A 20,553-nucleotide genomic window follows, 5' to 3' on the forward strand; every position below is an offset into this window, starting at 1 on the left:
AGAGAGAGACACAGTAGTAATTTTGGGGAGCATTAGGAGGAGTACTAGTTACTTGCTGAAGTGATAGATAGTGTGACTGTATATTATCTGACTTGTGGGGGAGACACTGACAGTGGGGAGCAGTTAGAGTCTGAGAGCAGGACTCAGGAGTACATATAACGTACAGTGCACACTTTTGCTGCCAGAGTGCCACACTGCCATTGTGACCACACTGACCACCAGTATAATATATATTGTGATTGTCTGCTTAGGAGTACTACTTGCAAGTTGCTGATAGTGTGACCAGTGACCTGACCACCAGTCACCACCAGTTTAATATATATATATATATATATATATAATTGTATATAATATATATATAATATTGTATACCACCTACCCGTGGTTTTTTTTTTTTCTTTCTTCTTTATACATACTACTATAGTAGCTTACTGTAGCAGTCTGCGGTGCTGCTGAGCTGACAGTGTCCAGCAGGTCCGTCATCAGTCATTATATATATTGATTTCATCTCATTATCATCCAGTCTATATTAGCAGCAGACACAGTACGGTAGTCCACGGCTGTAGCTACCTCTGTGTCGGCAGTCGCTCGTCCATCCATAATTGTATACCACCTACCCGTGGTTTTTTTTTTTCTTTCTTCTTTATACATACTACTATAGTAGCTTACTGTAGCAGTCTGCGGTGCTGCTGAACTGACAGTGTCCAGCAGGTCCGTCATCAGTCATTACATAATAAATATATATACCTGTCCGGCTGCAGTACTAGTGATATTATATATATATATATATTGATTTCATCTCATTATCATCCAGTCTATATTAGCAGCAGACACAGTACGGTAGTCCACGGCTGTAGCTACCTCTGTGTCGGCAGTCGCTCGTCCATCCATAAGTATACTAGTATCCATCCATCTCCATTGTTTACCTGAGGTGCCTTTTAGTTGTGCCTATTAAAATATGGAGAACAAAAATGTTGAGGTTCCAAAATTAGGGAAAGATCAAGATCCACTTCCACCTCGTGCTGAAGCTGCTGCCACTAGTCATGGCCGAGACGATGAAATGCCAGCAACGTCGTCTGCCAAGGCCGATGCCCAATGTCATAGTACAGAGCATGTAAAATCCAAAACACCAAATATCAGTAAAAAAAAGGACTCCAAAATCTAAAATAAAATTGTCGGAGGAGAAGCGTAAACTTGCCAATATGCCATTTACCACACGGAGTGGCAAGGAACGGCTGAGGCCCTGGCCTATGTTCATGGCTAGTGGTTCAGCTTCACATGAGGATGGAAGCACTCAGCCTCTCGCTAGAAAACTGAAAAGACTCAAGCTGGCAAAAGCACCGCAAAGAACTGTGCGTTCTTCGAAATCCCAAATCCACAAGGAGAGTCCAATTGTGTCGGTTGCGATGCCTGACCTTCCCAACACTGGACGTGAAGAGCATGCGCCTTCCACCATTTGCACGCTTTTTGCCAAGTGCTGGAAGGAGCACCCGCAGTCCAGTTCCTGATAGTCAGATTGAAGATGTCAGTGTTGAAGTACACCAGGATGAGGAGGATATGGGTGTTGCTGGCGCTGGGGAGGAAATTGACAAGGAGGATTCTGATGGTGAGGTGGTTTGTTTAAGTCAGGCTCCCGGGGAGACACCTGTTGTCCGTGGGAGGAATAGGGCCGTTGACATGCCTGGTGAAAATACCAAAAAAATCAGCTCTTCGGTGTGGAAGTATTTCACCAGAAATGCGGACAACATTTGTCAAGCCGTGTGTTGCCTTTGTCAAGCTGTAATAAGTAGGGGTAAGGACGTTAACCACCTCGGAACATCCTCCCTTATACGTCACCTGCAGCGCATTCATAATAAGTCAGTGACAAGTTCAAAAACTTTGGGCGACAGCGGAAGCAGTCCACTGACCAGTAAATCCCTTCCTCTTGTAACCAAGCTCACGCAAACCACCCCACCAACTCCCTCAGTGTCAATTTCCTCCTTCCCCAGGAATGCCAATAGTCCTGCAGGCCATGTCACTGGCAATTCTGACGAGTCCTCTCCTGCCTGGGATTCCTCCGATGCATCCTTGCGTGTAACGCCTACTGCTGCTGGCGCTGCTGTTGTTGCTGCTGGGAGTCGATGGTCATCCCAGAGGGGAAGTCGTAAGCCCACTTTTACTACTTCCACCAAGCAATTGACTGTCCAACAGTCCTTTGCGAGGAAGATGAAATATCACAGCAGTCATCCTGTTGCAAAGCGGATAACTGAGGCCTTGACAACTATGTTGGTGTTAGACGTGCGTCCGGTATCCTCCGTTAGTTCACAGGGAACTAGACAATTTGTTGAGGTAGTGTGCCCCCGTTACCAAATACCATCTAGGTTCCACTTCTCTAGGCAGGCGATACCGAGAATGTACACGGACGTCAGAAAAAGACTCACCAGTGTCCTAAAAAATGCAGTTGTACCCAATGTCCACTTAACCACGGACATGTGGACAAGTGGAGCAGGGCAGGGTCAGGACTATATGACTGTGACAGCCCACTGGGTAGATGTATGGACGCCCGCCGCAAGAACAGCAGCGGCGGCACCAGTAGCAGCATCTCGCAAACGCCAACTCTTTCCTAGGCAGGCTACGCTTTGTATCACCGGTTTCCAGAATACGCACACAGCTGAAAACCTCTTACGGCAACTGAGGAAGATCATCGCGGAATGGCTTACCCCAATTGGACTCTCCTGTGGATTTGTGGCATCGGACAACGCCAGCAATATTGTGTGTGCATTAAATATGGGCAAATTCCAGCACGTCCCATGTTTTGCACATACCTTGAATTTGGTGGTGCAGAATTTTTTAAAAAACGACAGGGGCGTGCAAGAGATGCTGTCGGTGGCCAGAAGAATTGCGGGACACTTTCGGAGGACAGGCACCACGTACAGAAGACTGGAGCACCACCAAAAACGCCTGAACCTGCCCTGCCATCATCTGAAGCAAGAAGTGGTAACGAGGTGGAATTCAACCCTATATATGCTTCAGAGGTTGGAGGAGCAGCAAAAGGCCATTCAAGCCTATACAATTGAGCACGATATAGGAGGTGGAATGTACCTGTCTCAAGCGCAGTGGAGAATGATTTCAACGTTGTGCAAGGTTCTGCAACCTTTTGAACTTGCCACACGTGAAGTCAGTTCAGACACTGCCAGCCTGAGTCAGGTCATTCCCCTCATCAGGCTTTTGCAGAAGAAGCTGGAGGCATTGAAGGAGGAGCTAAAAGGGAGCGATTCCGCTAGGCATGTGGGACTTGTGGATGGAGCCCTTAATTCGCTTAACAAGGATTCACGGGTGGTCAATCTGTTGAAATCAGAGCACTACATTTTGGCCACCGTGCTCGATCCTAGATTTAAAACCTACCTTGGATCTCTCTTTCCGGCAGACACAAGTCTGCTTGGGTTCAAAGACCTGCTGGTGACAAAATTGTCAAGTCAAGCGGAACGCGACCTGTCAACATCTCCTCCTTCACATTCTCCCGCAACTGGGGGTGCGAGGAAAAGGCTCAGAATTCCGAGCCCACCCGCTGGCGGTGATGCAGGGCAGTCTGGAGCGACTGCTGATGCTGACATCTGGTCCGGACTGAAGGACCTGACAACGATTACGGACATGTCGTCTACTGTCACTGCATATGATTCTCTCACCATTGAAAGAATGGTGGAGGATTATATGAGTGACCGCATCCAAGTAGGCACGTCACACAGTCCGTACTTATACTGGCAGGAAAAAGAGGCAATTTGGAGGCCCTTGCACAAACTGGCTTTATTCTACCTAAGTTGCCCTCCCACAAGTGTGTACTCCGAAAGAGTGTTTAGTGCCGCCGCTCACCTTGTCAGCAATCGGCGTACGAGGTTACCTCCAGAAAATGTGGAGAAGATGATGTTCATTAAAATGAATTATAATCAATTCCTCCGTGGAGACATTGACCAGCAGCAATTGCCTCCACAAAGTACACAGGGAGCTGAGATGGTGGATTCCAGTGGGGACGAATTGATAATCTGTGAGGAGCGGGATGTACACGGTGATATATCGGAGGATGATGATGAGGTGGACATCTTGCCTCTGTAGAGCCAGTTTGTGCAAGGAGAGATTAATTGCTTCTTTTTCGGTGGGGGTCCAAACCAACCCGTCATTTCAGTCACAGTCGTGTGGCAGACCCTGTCACTGAAATGATGGGTTGGTTAAAGTGTGCATGTCCTGTTTATACAACATAAGGGTGGGTGGGAGGGCCCAAGGACAATTCCATCTTGCACCTCTTTTTTCTTTAATTTTTCTTTGCGTCATGTGCTGTTTGGGGAGTGTTTTTTGGAAGGGCCATCCTGCGTGACACTGCAGTGCCACTCCTAGATGGGCCCGGTGTTTGTGTCGGCCACTAGGGTCGCTTATCTTACTCACACAGCTACCTCATTGCGCCTCTTTTTTTCTTTGCGTCATGTGCTGTTTGGGGAGTGTTTTTTGGAAGGGCCATCCTGCGTGACACTGCAGTGCCACTCCTAGATGGGCCCGGTGTTTGTGTCGGCCACTAGGGTCGCTTATCTTACTCACACAGCTACCTCATTGCGCCTCTTTTTTTCTTTGCGTCATGTGCTGTTTGGGGAGTGTTTTTTGGAAGGGCCATCCTGCGTGACACTGCAGTGCCACTCCTAGATGGGCCAGGTGTTTGTGTCGGCCACTAGGGTCGCTTATCTTACTCACACAGCTACCTCATTGCGCCTCTTTTTTTCTTTGCGTCATGTGCTGTTTGGGGAGTGTTTTTTGGAAGGGCCATCCTGCGTGACACTGCAGTGCCACTCCTAGATGGGCCCGGTGTTTGTGTCGGCCACTAGGGTCGCTTATCTTACTCACACAGCTACCTCATTGCGCCTCTTTTTTTCTTTGCGTCATGTGCTGTTTGGGGAGTGTTTTTTGGAAGGGCCATCCTGCGTGACACTGCAGTGCCACTCCTAGATGGGCCCGGTGTTTGTGTCGGCCACTAGGGTCGCTTATCTTACTCACACAGCTACCTCATTGCGCCTCTTTTTTTCTTTGCGTCATGTGCTGTTTGGGGAGTGTTTTTTGGAAGGGCCATCCTGCGTGACACTGCAGTGCCACTCCTAGATGGGCCAGGTGTTTGTGTCGGCCACTAGGGTCGCTTATCTTACTCACACAGCTACCTCATTGCGCCTCTTTTTTTCTTTGCATCATGTGCTGTTTGGGGAGTGTTTTTTGGAAGGGCCATCCTGCGTGACACTGCAGTGCCACTCCTAGATGGGCCCGGTGTTTGTGTTGGCCACTAGGGTCGCTTATCTTACTCACACAGCTACCTCATTGCGCCTCTTTTTTTCTTTGCGTCATGTGCTGTTTGGGGAGTGTTTTTTGGAAGGGCCATCCTGCGTGACACTGCAGTGCCACTCCTAGATGGGCCAGGTGTTTGTGTCGGCCACTAGGGTCGCTTATCTTACTCACACAGCTACCTCATTGCGCCTCTTTTTTTCTTTGCGTCATGTGCTGTTTGGGGAGTGTTTTTTGGAAGGGCCATCCTGCGTGACACTGCAGTGCCACTCCTAGATGGGCCCAGTGTTTGTGTCGGCCACTAGGGTCGCTTATCTTACTCACACAGCTACCTCGGTGCAAATTTTAGGACTAAAAATAATATTGTGAGGTGTGAGGTATTCAGAATAGACTGAAAATGAGTGGAAATTATGGTTTTTGAGGTTAATAATACTTTGGGATCAAAATGACCCCCAAATTCTATGATTTAAGCTGTTTTTTAGGGTTTTTTGAAAAAAACACCCGAATCCAAAACACACCCGAATCCGACAAAAAAAATTCGGTGAGGTTTTGCCAAAACGCGGTCGAACCCAAAACACGGCCGCGGAACCGAACCCAAAACCAAAACACAAAACCCGAAAAATTTCAAGTGCACATCTCTAGCTCAAACCAGTGTGACTTCAGGAAACTCAACACCACGTTAAGATCCCAAGGTGCCACTGGAGGCACAAAAGGGGGCTGAATATGCAGCACTCCCTTTACAACATCTGAACTTCAGGAAGAGAAGCCAGTTCTTTTTTAAAGAAAATGGATAGGACCGAAACTGGACCTTAATGGAACCCAATTTCAGGCCCAAAGTCACTCCCGACTGTAGGAAGTGAAGGAAACGGCCCAGCTGGAATTGCTCCGTAGGGGCATTCCTGGCCTCACACCAAGCAACATATTTTCGCCATATACGGTGATAATGTTGAGCCGTCACATCCTTCCTAGCCTCTATCAGCGTAGGAATGACCTCATCCGGAATGCCTTTTTCTGCTAGGATCCGGTGTTCAACCGCCATGCCGTCAAACGCAGCCGCGGTAAGTCTTGGAACAGACAGGGCCCCTGTTGCACAAGTCCTGTCTTAGAGGCAGAGGCCACGGGTCCTCTGTGAGCATTTCTTGCAGATCTGGATACCAAGTGCTTCTTGGCCAATCCGGAACAAAGAGTATTGTTCTCACTCCTCTTTTCCTTATGATTCTTAGCACCTTGGGTATGAGAGGAAGAGGAGGAAATACATAGACCGACGGGAACACCCACGGTGTCACCAGTGCGTCCACAACTATCGCGTGAGGGTCTCTTGACCTGGCGCAATATCTCTGCAGCTTTTTGTTGAGGCGGGATGCCATCATGTCCACCTGTGGCAGTTCCCACCGACTTGCAATCTGCATGAAGACTTCTTGATGAAGTCCCCACTCTCCCGGGTGGAGGTCGTGCCTGCTGAGGAAGTCTGCTTCCCAGTTGTCCACTCCCGGATGAACACTGCTGACAGTGCACTTACGTGATTCTCCGCCCAGCGAAGAATTCTGGTGGCTTCTACCATCGCCACCCTGCTCCTTGCGCCGCCTTGGCGGTTTACATGAGCCACTGCGGTGATATTGTCTGACTGAATCAGAACCGGTTGGTCGCGAAGCAGGGTCTCCGCTTGACTTAGGGCGTTGTATATGGCCCTTAGTTCCAGGATATTGATGTGAAGGCAAGTCTCCTGCCTTGACCACAGGCCTTGGAAATTTCTTCCCTGTGTGACTGCCCCCCACCCTCGGAGGCTTGCATCCGTGGTCACCAGGACCCAGTCCTGAATGCCGAATCTGCGACCTTCGAGAAGGTGAGCACTCTGCAGCTACCACAGGAGAGACACCCTGGCCCTGGGGGAAAGGGTGATTAACCGATGCCTCTGAAGATGTGATCCGGACCACTTGTCCAGTAAGTCCCATTGGAAGGTCCTCGCATGGAACCTGCCGAAGGGAATGGCCTTGTATGATGCCACCCTCCTTCCCAGGACTCGAGTACAGTGATGCACTGACACCTGTTTTGGTTTTAATAGATTCCTGACCAGCGTCACGAGCTCCTGAGCTCTCTCTATCGGGAGATAAACCCTTTTCTGGTCTGTGTCTAGGATCATGCCTAGGAGAGGCAGATGAGCTGTAGGAACCAGCTGCGACTTTGGATATATAGAATCCAGCCGTGTTGCCGTTACACTTCCAGAGAAAGTGATACGCTGTTCAGCAACTGCTCTCTTGATCTCGCTTTTATGAGGAGATCGTCCAAGTACGTGATAATAGTGACACCTTGCTTCCGCAGGAGGACCATCATTTCCGCCATTACCTTGGTGAATATTCTCAAGGCCGTGGAGAGACCAAACGGCAATGTCTGAAATTGGTAATGACAATCCCGTACCGCAATTCTGAAGTACGCCTGATGAGGTGGATAAATGGGGACATGAAGGTATGCATCCTTTATGTCCCGAGTCACCATAAAATCTCCCCCTTTCAGGCTTGCAATGACCACTCTTAGCGATTCCATCTTGAACTTTAACCCTTTCAGGTATATGTTCAGGGATTTTACATTCAATATGGGTCTGACCAAACCGTCTGGTTTCGGGACTACAACATGGTCGAATAATAACCCCCTCCTTGTTAAAGGAGGGGAACCTTGACCACCACCTGTTGAAGATACAATTTGTGAATTGCAGTTAACACTGTTTCCCACTCGTGGGGGGAAGCCGGCAGGGCCGTCGGTGAGGGAGCATCTTCTCAAAGTCCAGCTTGTATCCCTGAGACACAATATCTATTGCCCAGGGATCTAACAGGGAGTGAACCCACTTGTGGCTGAACTTATGAAGGCGTGCCCCCACCGGGCCTAGCTCCGCCTGTGGAGCCCCAGCGACATGCGGTTGATTTTTGTAGAGGCCGGGGAGGACTTCTGTTCCTGGGAACTAGCTGTGTTGTGCAGCTTCTTTCCACTGCCCCCGCCTCTGGCAAGAAAGGACGCACCTCGGACTTCCTTGTTTCTTTATCCGAAAGGTTGCATTTGATACTGTCGTGCTTTCCTAGGCTGTGCAGGAATATAAGGCAAAATATCAGAATTACTAGCTGTAGCTGTGGAGACCAGGTCCGAGAACCCTTCTCCACACAATCCTCAGCCTACCATATGCCTCTTAAGTCAGCATCATCTGTCCATTGCATATTCTACAGGACACGTCAAGCAGAAATCGACATAGCTTTGACTCTAGGACCCAGTATTCTCATGTCTCTTTGGGCATGTTTTATATATACATATCTCTTAAGACAGCATCTTTAATATATATATATCTCTATATATACATATATATATATCTATATACATACTAGGATCTCAATCTCTGCTGATAAGGTACCTGTCCACGCTGCCACAGCGCTATAAACCCATGCCGACACAATCGCCGGTCTGAGTAGTGTACCAGAATGTGCACGCTATCTGCAGGATCCCTGAGAATAGCTGTTACATCAGGGCTACCTTTTGGGCAAACGTGACACCCTAGGGGAAGATTCCCATCATATCCTGGCCCTAGTGGGGAAAGGATACTGCCTGAGAATTCTTTGTGGGAAGCTGCAGTCTCTTGTCTGGAGATTCCCGCTCTTTTTCTACATGAGAGGGGGGAAATTTACCTCAGCTTTCTTCCCCTTAAACATGTGTACCCTTGTGTCAGGGACAGATGAGTCATCAGTGATATGCAAATCATCTTTTATTACAATAATCATATATTGAATACTTTTCTGCCATTTTGGCTGTAACTTTGCATTATCGTAGTCGACACTGGAGTCAAACTCCGTGTCAATATCAGTGTCTATTATTTTGGATAGTGAGCATTGAGAGACTCTAAAGGTCTCTGCGACATAGGGACAGACATGGGTAGATTTCCTGTCTGTTCTCTAATCTTTTGTGCAATAAATTCACCTTAGCACTTAATTACACATATCCAAACAGGTGCCGGCGTTGTCGACGGAGACACCCTCTCACACACATATTTGCTCCATCTCCTCCTTAGGGGAGCTTTTTACCTCAGACATGTCGACACACACGTACCGACACACCACACACTCAGGGAATGCTCATCTGAAGACAATTCCCCCATAAGGCCCTTTGGAGAGACAGAGAGAGAGTATGCCAGCACACACCCCAGCGCTATTAACCCAGGAATAACACAGTAACTTAATGTTAACCCAGTAGCTGCTGTTTATATTGATTCTTGCGCCTAATTATGTGCCCCCCCTCTCTTTTTACCCTCTTCTACCGTGTAACTGCAGGGGAGAGACTGGGGAGCTTCCTCTCAGCGGTGCTGTGGAGAAAAAACATGGCGCTGGTGAGTGCTGAGGAAGAAGCCCCGCCCCCTCGACGGCGGGCTTCTGTCCCGCTTTCATGTACAATTTTGGCGGGGGCTCATACATATATATATAAAGTGCCCAACTGTATATTATGCAACCTTTTGCCAAGGAGGTCTCTAATTGCTGCCCAGGGCGCCCCCCCTCCTGCGCCCTGCACCCTAGAGTGACCGGAGTATGTGGGTTAGTGTGGGAGCAATGGCGCACAGCTGCAGTGCTGTGCGCTACCTCATATGAAGACTGGAGTCTTCTGCCACCGATTTTGAAGTCTTCTTGCTTCTGTCTGTCTTCTGGCTCTGCGAGGGGGACGGCGGCGCGGCTCCGGGATCGGACGACCAAGGGTGCGATCCTGTGTACGATCCCTCTGGAGCTAATGGTGTCCAGTAGCCTAAGAAGCAGGACCTATCTTCAGTGAGTAGGGCTGCTTCTCTCCCCTCAGTCCCACGTAGCAGAGAGCCTGTTGCCAGCAGATCTCTCTGAAAATAAAAAAACCTAACAAAATACTTTCTTTTTAGCAAGCTCAGGAGAGCTCACTAAGTAGCACCCAGCTCGTCCGGGCACAGATTCAAACCGAGGTCTGGAGGAGGGACATAGAGGGAGGAGCCAGAGCACACCAGTATCCAAATTCTTTCTTAAAGTGCCCTGTCTCCTGCGGAGCCCGTCTATTCCCCATGGTCCTTACGGAGTCCCCAACATCCACTAGGACGTTAGATAAACACGGGTAAATGCGCGCCCACGCGCATTTACCCATGTTTTAAAAAGCTAGTGGAAAAGGGGTATTAGTGGTATGCAACAATTTTCTTTTGAGTACCTAACATTCAACAATGCAATTCACCATTTCACTTTTTTTTTTTTTAACACTTATATCACTGTGGGCCAGATGCATCATCGCTTAGAGAGTGATAAAATACAGAGTGAAAAAGTGCCAGCCAATCAGCTCCTAACTGCCATTTTTCAAACACAGCCTGTGACATGGCAGTTAGGAGCTGATTGGCTGGCACTTTTTTACTCTCCATTTTATCACTCTCTAAGCGATGATACATCTGGCCCTTTGAGTTTGTTTTTTATTTATGTAATATTTATTTTCACACATCTATTTTTCACAATTTTTGACTTACACTGAGCAGCTACTTTCACTTACCTAACATTCTGATACTTCACTGCTATCCTTTATTTGTGTGGTGCCCTGGGTTGGTTTGGCTGGGCTGGTTTGGGGGTGCCCTGCACCCCAGAGGCAAACCCCTATAATGTTAGCTACCTACCCGATGAGGTTACCTTAACGCTTGGTGGGCAGGCTCATAATATTGGCCAATTTTATGCTAAAAACCTTGTATATGATGTAGTATTATTATTATTATTATTATTATTATTAACAGTTTCTTATATAGCGCAGCATATTCCGTTGCGCTTTACAATTAGAACAACGGTAATTATAATTATTACATTTATTATAATTGTAATGGTTGTATGGTGTACCTGCTCTCTTGTTTTTATGTTCTAGTACTAAGTCTCAGATAGGTAGCACATCCCATTGTAAGCAGCTAGGGTGTGCAGTCCTGGTCCTCTCCCCCGAATATATTCAACAATGCAAGCCAATAAACATTTCAGATTACAACCACCATTATTACATATAAAGTACAAATGTAATCAGGGGTGCCGACAGCTCTGCACGGTCCCGGAAATGGGAGTGGGCATGGCCAATGTGTGGATGTGTGAAAAATACACAAATACAAAATATTATAGAATATGTGCGGCCGCACGCGCTGCACAGGGGGCACTGCTGACAGTGACGGTGGGCGGTGGGGAGGCGGATGAGATCGCTACCTCCCACACATCACTTGGGGGGAGAGGACTGACTGCTTCTGCAGCTGACTCTCTCCCCAGTCATCACACAGCAGCGTGTGCTGGGCTGAGGAAAGAGGCTGCTTCAGATGCAGTCAGTCTTTTCTCTCACTGCCCAAAGTGCCGCTGACTGTAATTGGGAGGAGGGGTGGCTGTTGGACCTGGGCCCCTCCAGCAGGCCCGGCCCAGGTAAAGATTACCCACTTTTCCCCTTCAGCTCCACTGAATGTAATAGATGCTCCCAGAATTAGCACAAGTAACCTAGTTTATGAGTGCAGGGATTGGATCATGTGTTTTTTGAATGGGGAGTGTTGGGCATGCCAGGGTTTTTTTTTCTCATTATGTATATGATTTTTTTTTTTTTTTTTAAATCATCCCCAAGTTGTCTTTGGTGTTGATCATTAGATCGATAGTTAAAAGGTCTAGGTCGACCTTAAAAGGTCAACATTGTCGAAAGGTCGACATGGAGGAAAATGTTGACACAGGAAAGGGTTGACAGTTATTTTTTTATTTATTTTTTGTCGGTTTCTTTGTCAAAGCACCTGGAACAATTAGTGTACTGCTTCACTCGCTATGTTACGGGCAAAGTGCCTCGCTGCACTCGCCACACATTACCGTTCCCAATCGTAGTCCACGTTGATGGTAAAGTCTGAAAAAGTGGTAAAAATTAGAAAAAAATCATGTCGACCATATGCTGTGTAGACCATTGTCATGTCGACCAAATCCTGTGTAGACCATTGTCATGTCGACCAAATGCTGTGTAGACCATTGTCATGTTGATCTTTTGACCATGATGATCTACTGCATGAAGACCATTAGTGGTCGACCTATTGGCTGTCAATCTTTCTACTGTTGACCTAAAGAGCGGATACCAGCTGTCTCACTTATGCAGTCGCATCATAAAATATTTGCTGACTTTTAGGTGTCCCACTTGGGGAGAGTCTAGGAGGTGTCACCCAGGACACAATCTTATCATTGCTACTCTAAGCTGCAATCTGTGGCCTTGTACAGAACGGGGTGGGGGTGCACATTGATGCAATGTATATGAAGCATTTCACCTGCCCCCAGACCACCCACATCACACGAGAAGTGGTAGCACGTATAAGACTGGCTGAAAGTCTGGAGCCTGAAAGTAGGGATTCTCCAGAAGGAATTATTTTTTTATCCCTGCTTTTTTGGCACAAATGTACCCACCTTCTACATGTATTGAATGTATAGATAAATGTTATACAAGCAATATATTTTTTACAATCTGGATTTATTCACTTCCACTAATTCTTTTGTAGCTCTAATCTAGATCTGTTGTTGTAAACAATAACTGTTGTTTTTCTATTGATGTCAACCAATAAATTACTGTTAAAGGAACTGAAAACAATTGTAGTGAAAATAGGTAACATTGATACACTTTAGGCTAGGTCTAAAGTTAGGTTATTGGTGGTCATTACGAGTTGATCGCTCGCTAGCAGTTTTAAGCAGCCGTGCAAACGCTATGCCGCCTCCCACTGGGAGTGTATTTTAGCTTAGCAGAAGTGCGAACGAAAGGATCGCAGAGCGGCTACAAAGTTTTTTGTGCAGTTTTAGAGTAGCTCAATACCTACTCAGCGCTTGCGATCACTTCAGACTGTTCAGTTCCTGTTTTGATGTCACAAACACGCCCTGCGTTCGCCCAGCCACGCCTGCGTTTTTCCTGGCATGCCTGCGTTTTTTTGAACACTCCCTGAAAACGATCAGTTGACACCCAGAAACGCCCACTTCATGTCAATCACTCTGCGGCCAGCAGTGCGATTGAAATACTTTGCTAGACCCTGTGTGAAACTACATTGTTCTTTGTAATAGTACGTTGCGCGTGCGCATTGCACCGCATACGCATGCGCAGAAGTGCCTTTTCTTTTGTTGCCTCATGAAGGATGCACCCAAAATTAGTGAAACCAGGTGGCGCAACCTTATCACAACAGAAATTGAGTGGTCAAAAATGGCTTACACAATGGATATGATAGAATGGTTCCAGCTACAAATTGTTTAACAATAGGCTAAGAAAATAACAGAAAAATACAACACATAGTGTATTCAGCTTAAATAAAAGTGTGATTTTATCACTCAATGGTCCCACTCACATGGTATAGCTGATCAATTTGCATGTAGTAAGCAGAATCTCATTCTGGCTGGTTTCACTTCATAAATGTGTTAACCATACCGTTCCCATAAGGAGCTTGAATAGAGAATAATAATAGTGCAATATCGTCTATGTATTTGATTTTAAAACACGTTTAATACAAGACACACTCACAAACAAAGGTTAAAAAACAGCATATATCAGAAGGCAACCAGAAAGCTGCAGCGGACAGTGTGGAGATATAGTCACCCAAAGTCCCGGTTATTGAAGGTGTCCCAAAACTGCCGAGTACGTCCTCTGGATCCTCCATTAATGCCGTACAAATAAGTCCCCCAGGCTTAAGCGCTTTCGGATCGTTTGTCCTTCTTCAGACGCTTGTTTGTGCGGCATTAACGGAGGATCCGGAGGACGTACTCAGCAGTTTTGGGACACCTTCAGTAACCGGGACTTTGGGTGACTATATCTCCACACTGTCCGCTGCAGCTTTCTGGATGCCTTCTGATATATGCTGTTTTTTAACCTTTGTTTGTGAGTGTGTCTTGTATTAAATTTATTTTAAAATTAAATACACAGACGATATTGCACTATTATTATTCTCTATTCAAGCTCCTTATGGTAACGGTATGGTTAACACATTTATGAAGGGAAACCAGCCAGAATGAGATTCTGCTTACTACATGCAAATTTATCAGCTATACCATGTGAGTGGGACCATTGAGTAATAAAATCACACTTTTATTCAAGCTGAATACACCATGGGGGTAATTCTGAGTTGATCGCAGCAGAAAGTTTGTTAGCAATTGGGCAAAACCATGGCCCTCATTCCGAGTTGTTCGCTCGTTCTTTTTCATCGCATCGCAGTGAAAATCCGCTTAGTACGCATGCGCAAAGTTCGCACTGCGACTGCGCCAAGTAACTTTACTATGAAGAAAGTATTTTTACTCACGGCTTTTTCTTCGCTCCGGCGATCGTAATGTGATTGACAGGAAATGGGTGTTACTGGGCGGAAACACGGCGTTTCAGGGGCGTGTGGCTGAAAACGCTACCGTTTCCGGAAAAAACGCAGGAGTGGCCGGAGAAACGGTGGGAGTGCCTGGGCGAACGCTGGGTGTGTTTGTGACGTCAACCAGGAACGACAAGCACTGAACTGATCGCACAGGCAGAGTAAGTCTGGAGCTACTCAGAAACTGCTAAGTAGTTAGTAATCGCAATATTGCGAATACATCGGTCGCAATTTTAAGAAGCTAAGATTCACTCCCAGTAGGCGGCGGCTTAGCGTGTGTAACTCTGCTAAATTCGCCTTGCGACCGATCAACTCGGAATGAGGGCCCATGTGCACTGTAGGGGAGGCAGATATAACATGTGCAGAGAGAGATAGATTTGGGTGTGGTGTGTTTAATCTGCAATCTAAATTGCAGTGTAAAAATAAAGCAGCCAGTATTTACCCTGCACAGAAACAAAATAACCCACCCAAATCTAACTCTCTCTGCACATGTTATATCTGCCCCCCTGCAGTGCACATGGTTTTGCCCAACTGCTAAAAAAAATTCCTGCTGCGATCAACTTGGAATTACCCCCTATGTGTTGTATTTTTCTGTTATTTTCTTAGCCTATTATTAAACAATTTGGAGCTGGAACCATTCTATCATATCCATTGTGTAAGCCATTTTTGACCACTCAATTTCTGTTGTGATAAGGTTGCGCCACCTGGTTTCACTAATTTTGGGTGCATGATTCTTAATTAAAAACACAGTGAAGGTTTTTTTGTGTGACTGTGTACACACGGTGAGATAAATCTGTAAGATTTTGACTATATAGTCAAAATCTTATGAAAAGTTAGTGCATATCTCATGGTGCTAGGCAGCTTGCGATACAGATTCGATCCTGATGCGCGCTCCCGTGGGGTCGGTATCGTAAGGCTAGATAGACTGTGCAGGCAAGTCAATCTTGACTATCTAGAGTACTATCTAGTATAAAGTATAGTCAAAATTGGCACTTAGTCAAAATCGTACATAGACAAAATCTGTCCTATCTGTGCTATCTGGGCTCTGGGGGAGTTCAAGGGAAATCGCATAGTCAAAATCGAACATAGCAGGGATCTCACCGTGTGTACACACCCAGGGCTGTTACCTAAGTATAAGCGCAATTAGGATCTTCTATCTTGTTTTACTCATGAAGAATGCAGCTAGCGAACAACTCGGAATGACCCCCATTATACAGTGTTGATTTGTTTAGTGCACTATAATGTGATCCTTTATTTTCTTTTAAATGCAAACTTTTTTCTTTATGTTTTATGCTTAATAGCAGCTCTTAAAATTCCAAGTTTATTTGTTTGTTCATTTATTTATTTTTGTATTTATTTAATTGTAAGTCAAAATAGAAGTGTTATACATGGCTATAATATAGTTGCAGAACTCTAGATACCAGGGGGATCCGGTCATGTGACCGGCGATCGGGATTCCAGCAGTCACAAGCCCGACAGTCGGCATGCCGACTAACAGGGACTATTCCCACTCGACTATTCCCACCCATAGAGTGGGAATAGAACCTGTGGCGAGCGTAGCGAGGGGCTCTGTTGCGCTCGCCGCCGGCATCCCCAGCGCTGGACACCGAGCCCCAACCCATACCAGGGATGTGCGGTGAGGTAAATGGCTCAGGAGGCTCTAGCTAGTACCAGAGCCACACTTACACACAATATATGAGCCCAAGGGTGCATGTGGGCATTATACACATTATACGGGTGTACTACGATATACCGGCACCCGGGATCCCGACTGCCAGAATGCCGGCAGCGGGGCGAGTGCAAAAGAGCCCCTTGCAGGCTCGCTGCGGGCACAGTGGCGTGATACGCATGCCACGCTATTTATTCTCTCTCCAGGGGTGATGTGGAAACCCCAAGAGGGAGAATAGTTGTCGGTATCCCGGCGGTCAGGAGCCCGGCGCCAGTATGCAGAGTGCTGGGATCCCGACAGCCGGGATATCGAGTGCCTCCAGTATATACATGTGAGTATTATACACAGGTGCAGCAGTATATACATGTGGGTATTATACACAGGTGCAGCAGTATATACATGTGGGTATTATACACAGGTGCAGCAGTATATACATGTGAGTATTATATACAGGTGCAGCAGTATATACATGTGGACATTATACACAGGTGCAGCAGTATATACATGTGAGTATTATATACAGGTGCAGCAGTATATACATGTGGACATTATACACAGGTGCAGCAGTATATACATGTGAGTATTATATACAGGTGCAGCAGTATATACATGTGGGTATTATACACAGGTGCAGCAGTATATACATGTGGGCATTATACACAGGTGCGGCAGTATATACTCTGCCTCACCTTACCGCATGTCACTGATAGATACTTTTAGAATATGCAGTTATATATCAGGAACACATATAGAATACAATTTATCCAATAGAGACATGTATACAGAAAACAAGTAAAATGACTCACGGTTTTGCTTCCACAGTCCCAGAGATGTGCAGGAGGATCAGCCCCAGACACAAGACGCAGGACACCATTGTGTAGGATGAGAGACAAGCTAGTGATGTGTGCCCTGTATCTGACTGCCTTATGTTATATTTTGGTCACACATCCATGTCAATAGTACACTTCAGTAAAACTATCCCCCATAGAGCAAATATTTGTTAGTCAGTGACTGTTCATCATCTCAAGGCTGTTGAAAGTGCAGGGGATGGCAGACTGATAAGTAATCCATTTTGTTCCAAATTCACAAAAATGCAAAGTTGGTTGTTTTTTTGTTTGTTTTTTGAAAAACTAAGAAATGACCCCTGCCCCCATGTGTCTCCGACTTAGCACAAACACTGCAATCGCAGAGCTGCCACTACACAGAACTATAATTAAGAACTCTGCTTACAGAATGTACTGGGGAAGGGCTGCTGCGTATGCTGCTTAGCCCTATATATATATATATATATATATATATATAAATATAATAGATACAGTCAGGGCCGGTGCTAGGGTGTTCGGCACCCCCCTGCAAACTATAAGTTTGCGCCCTCCCTCCCATATTTAATAAAGGGATAGCATATGCCGCGAAGGGGTGTGGTCTCACAAGGAAGGGGCATGGCCACACAACAGTAGCAATTCTAATTATGCCACACAGCAGCACAATCTTATTCACATTACACTGCACATACAGCCCCTGATTCATATTACACCACATAGTAGTGTCCCTTATTCACGTTATGCTACACAGTAGTCAATCCTGTGTTACAGAACTATTTACTCAGAGTGCCGCCTGATGTATTGCTATATATATATATATATATATATACACACACAGTGAATATATAGAAGATGGAGAGAGACGGCACTCCAGAGACTTTACTTATGGTACATGTCACCACAAGTGTTTATTCTAACATATCAATGTTTCGGGGCCAGTTGCCCCTTTCTCATGTCTCGAGAAAGGGGCAACTGGCCACGAAACATCAATATGTTAGAATAAACACTTGTGGTGACATTTACAGCGAGTGAAGTCTCTGGAGTGCCGTCTCTCTCCATCTTCTGCATATTTAGGGGTGCAATCCTGGATGGGTCATAAGGAGTGCTGGGACGTTTGGATTTACTATATATATATATATATATATATATATATATATATATACATACACACACAGTATATATATAAAAATCAGCATCAATAGGAAATTGCATTCACTCTCTGAGCATGGTTCACGTATAATTGTGAGTGCTGCTTGCAAATGAACATTAAATATATATATGCATATAGTAAGCTGTAAGCCGGCACTCCTGCTGGAGGACGGTCAACACATGTATACATCGAGGCGAAACTCCAATCGACTTATAATGAAAAGATGTCCCGTTGTGAACGTTTCAGAACTTTTACTTTTGTTGCTGACGAAAGAACAAAAGTAAGAGCTCTGAAATGTTGATCACAAAGGGACTGAGAGTCTTTTCATTATGAGTTGATTGGAGTCCCGCCTCCGCGTAAACCTTGTACATGTGTTGACCGTCCTCCAGCAGGATATCGGTATTACGAGGGCACCAGCGCAAAGTGGCCACAAGGCAAGCACGAGTGCCCGCTTACAGTTTACAATATATATATATATATATATATATATACACACACATATATATGTATATACATATATATACACACACGCACACACATATATATATATATATATATATATATACATGCACACACACATATATATATATATATATATTACTATTAGTGATATATACTAGTGATGTGCACCGGACATTTTTCGGGTTTTGTGTTTTGGTTTGGGTTCGGTTCCGCGGGCGTGTTTTGGATTCGGACGCGTTTTGGCAAAACCTAAAACCTAAACCTCACCGAAAATTTTTTGTCGGATTCGGGTGTGTTTTGGATTCGGGTGTTTTTTTTCCAAAAAAAACTAAAAAACTGCTTAAATCATAGAATTTGGGGGTCATTTTGATCCCATAGTATTATTAACCTCAATTACCATAATTTCCACTCATTTCCAGTCTATTCTGAACACCTCACACCTCACAATATTATTTTAAGTCCTACAATTTGCACCGAGGTCGCTGGATGGCTAAGCTAAGCGACACAAGTGGCCGACACAAACACCTGGCCCATCTAGGAGTGGCACTGCAGTGTCAGGCAGGATGGCACTTCAAAAAAATAGTCCCCAAACAGCACATGATGCAAAGAAAAAAAGAGGCGCACCAAGGTCGTTGTGTGACTAAGCTAAGCAACACAAGTGGCCGACACAAACACCAGGCCCATCTAGGAGTGGCACTGCAGTGTCAGGCAGGGTGGCACTTCAAAAAAATAGTCCCCAAACAGCACATGATGCAAAGAAAAAAAGAGGCGCACCAAGGTCGCTGTGTGACTAAGCTAAGCGACACAAGTGGCCGACACAAACACCTGGCCCATCCAGGAGTGGCACTGCAGTGTCAGGCAGGATGGCACTTCAAAAAAATAGTCCCCAAACAGCACATGATGCAAAGAAAAAAAGAGGTGCACCAAGGTCGCTGTGTGACTAAGCTAAGCGACACAAGTGGCCGACACAAACACCTGGCCCATCTAGGAGTGGCACTGCAGTGTCAGGCAGGATGGCACTTCAAAAAAATAGTCCCCAAACAGCACATGATGCAAAGAAAAAAAGAGGCGCACCAAGGTCGCTGTGTGACTAAGCTAAGCGACACAAGTGGCCGACACAAACACCTGGCCCATCTAGGAGTGGCACTGTCGTGTCAGGCAGGATGGCACTTCAAAAAAATAGTCCCCAAACAGCACATGATGCAAAGAAAAAAAGAGGCGCACCAAGGTCGCTGTGTGACTAAGCTAAGCGACACAAGTGGCCGACACAAACACCTGGCCCATCTAGGAGGGGCACTGCAGTGTCAGGCAGGATGGCACTTCAAAAAATTGTCCCCAAACAGCACATGATGCAAAGAAAAAAAGAGGCGCACCAAGGTCGCTGTATATATACTGGTGGTCACTGTGTCAGCAAACTGCAAAACTAAAATGCACCACAGGTATAGAATGTAGATGGATAGTATACTTAATGACGACACAGAGGTAGGCACAGCAGTGGCCTTCCGTATCGTACTGCTATATATAGTATACTGGTGGTCACTGTGTCGGCAAACTGCAAAACTAAAATGCACCACAGGTATAGAATGTAGATGGATAGTATACTTAATGACGACACAGAGGTAGGCACAGCAGTGGCCTTCCGTATCGTACTGCTATATATAGTATACTGGTGGTCACTGTGTCGGCAAACTGCAAAACTAAAATGAACCACAGGTATAGAATGTAGATGGATAGTATACTTAATGACGACACAGAGGTAGGCACAGCAGTGGCCTTCCGTATCGTACTGCTATATATAGTATACTGGTGGTCACTGTGACGG

At 45.9% G+C, this 20,553-nt stretch overlaps 1 protein-coding gene across 2 annotated transcripts in view; it reads right to left on the bottom strand.

Annotated features, from left to right (window-relative positions):
* LOC135056662 (alpha-2-macroglobulin-like) overlaps window positions 1–17,298 on the bottom strand; it is a 644,880-nt gene extending 627,582 nt beyond the window's left edge. Inside the window, exon 1 of one of the 2 annotated variants that reach the window (XM_063962106.1) lies at window positions 17,105–17,298. In XM_063962106.1, the coding sequence (XP_063818176.1) occupies window positions 17,105–17,172 (68 nt within the window). In that variant the 5' untranslated portion in view covers window positions 17,173–17,298. The remainder of the gene's footprint in view (window positions 1–17,104) is intronic. The other variant, XM_063962105.1, reaches the window with a different exon arrangement.
* Between the last annotated feature and the right edge of the window lie 3,255 nt (window positions 17,299–20,553).

The sequence above is a fragment of the Pseudophryne corroboree genome, chromosome 3 (assembly GCF_028390025.1).
Source record: "Pseudophryne corroboree isolate aPseCor3 chromosome 3, aPseCor3.hap2, whole genome shotgun sequence".
NCBI classification, from domain to species: domain Eukaryota; kingdom Metazoa; phylum Chordata; class Amphibia; order Anura; family Myobatrachidae; genus Pseudophryne; species Pseudophryne corroboree.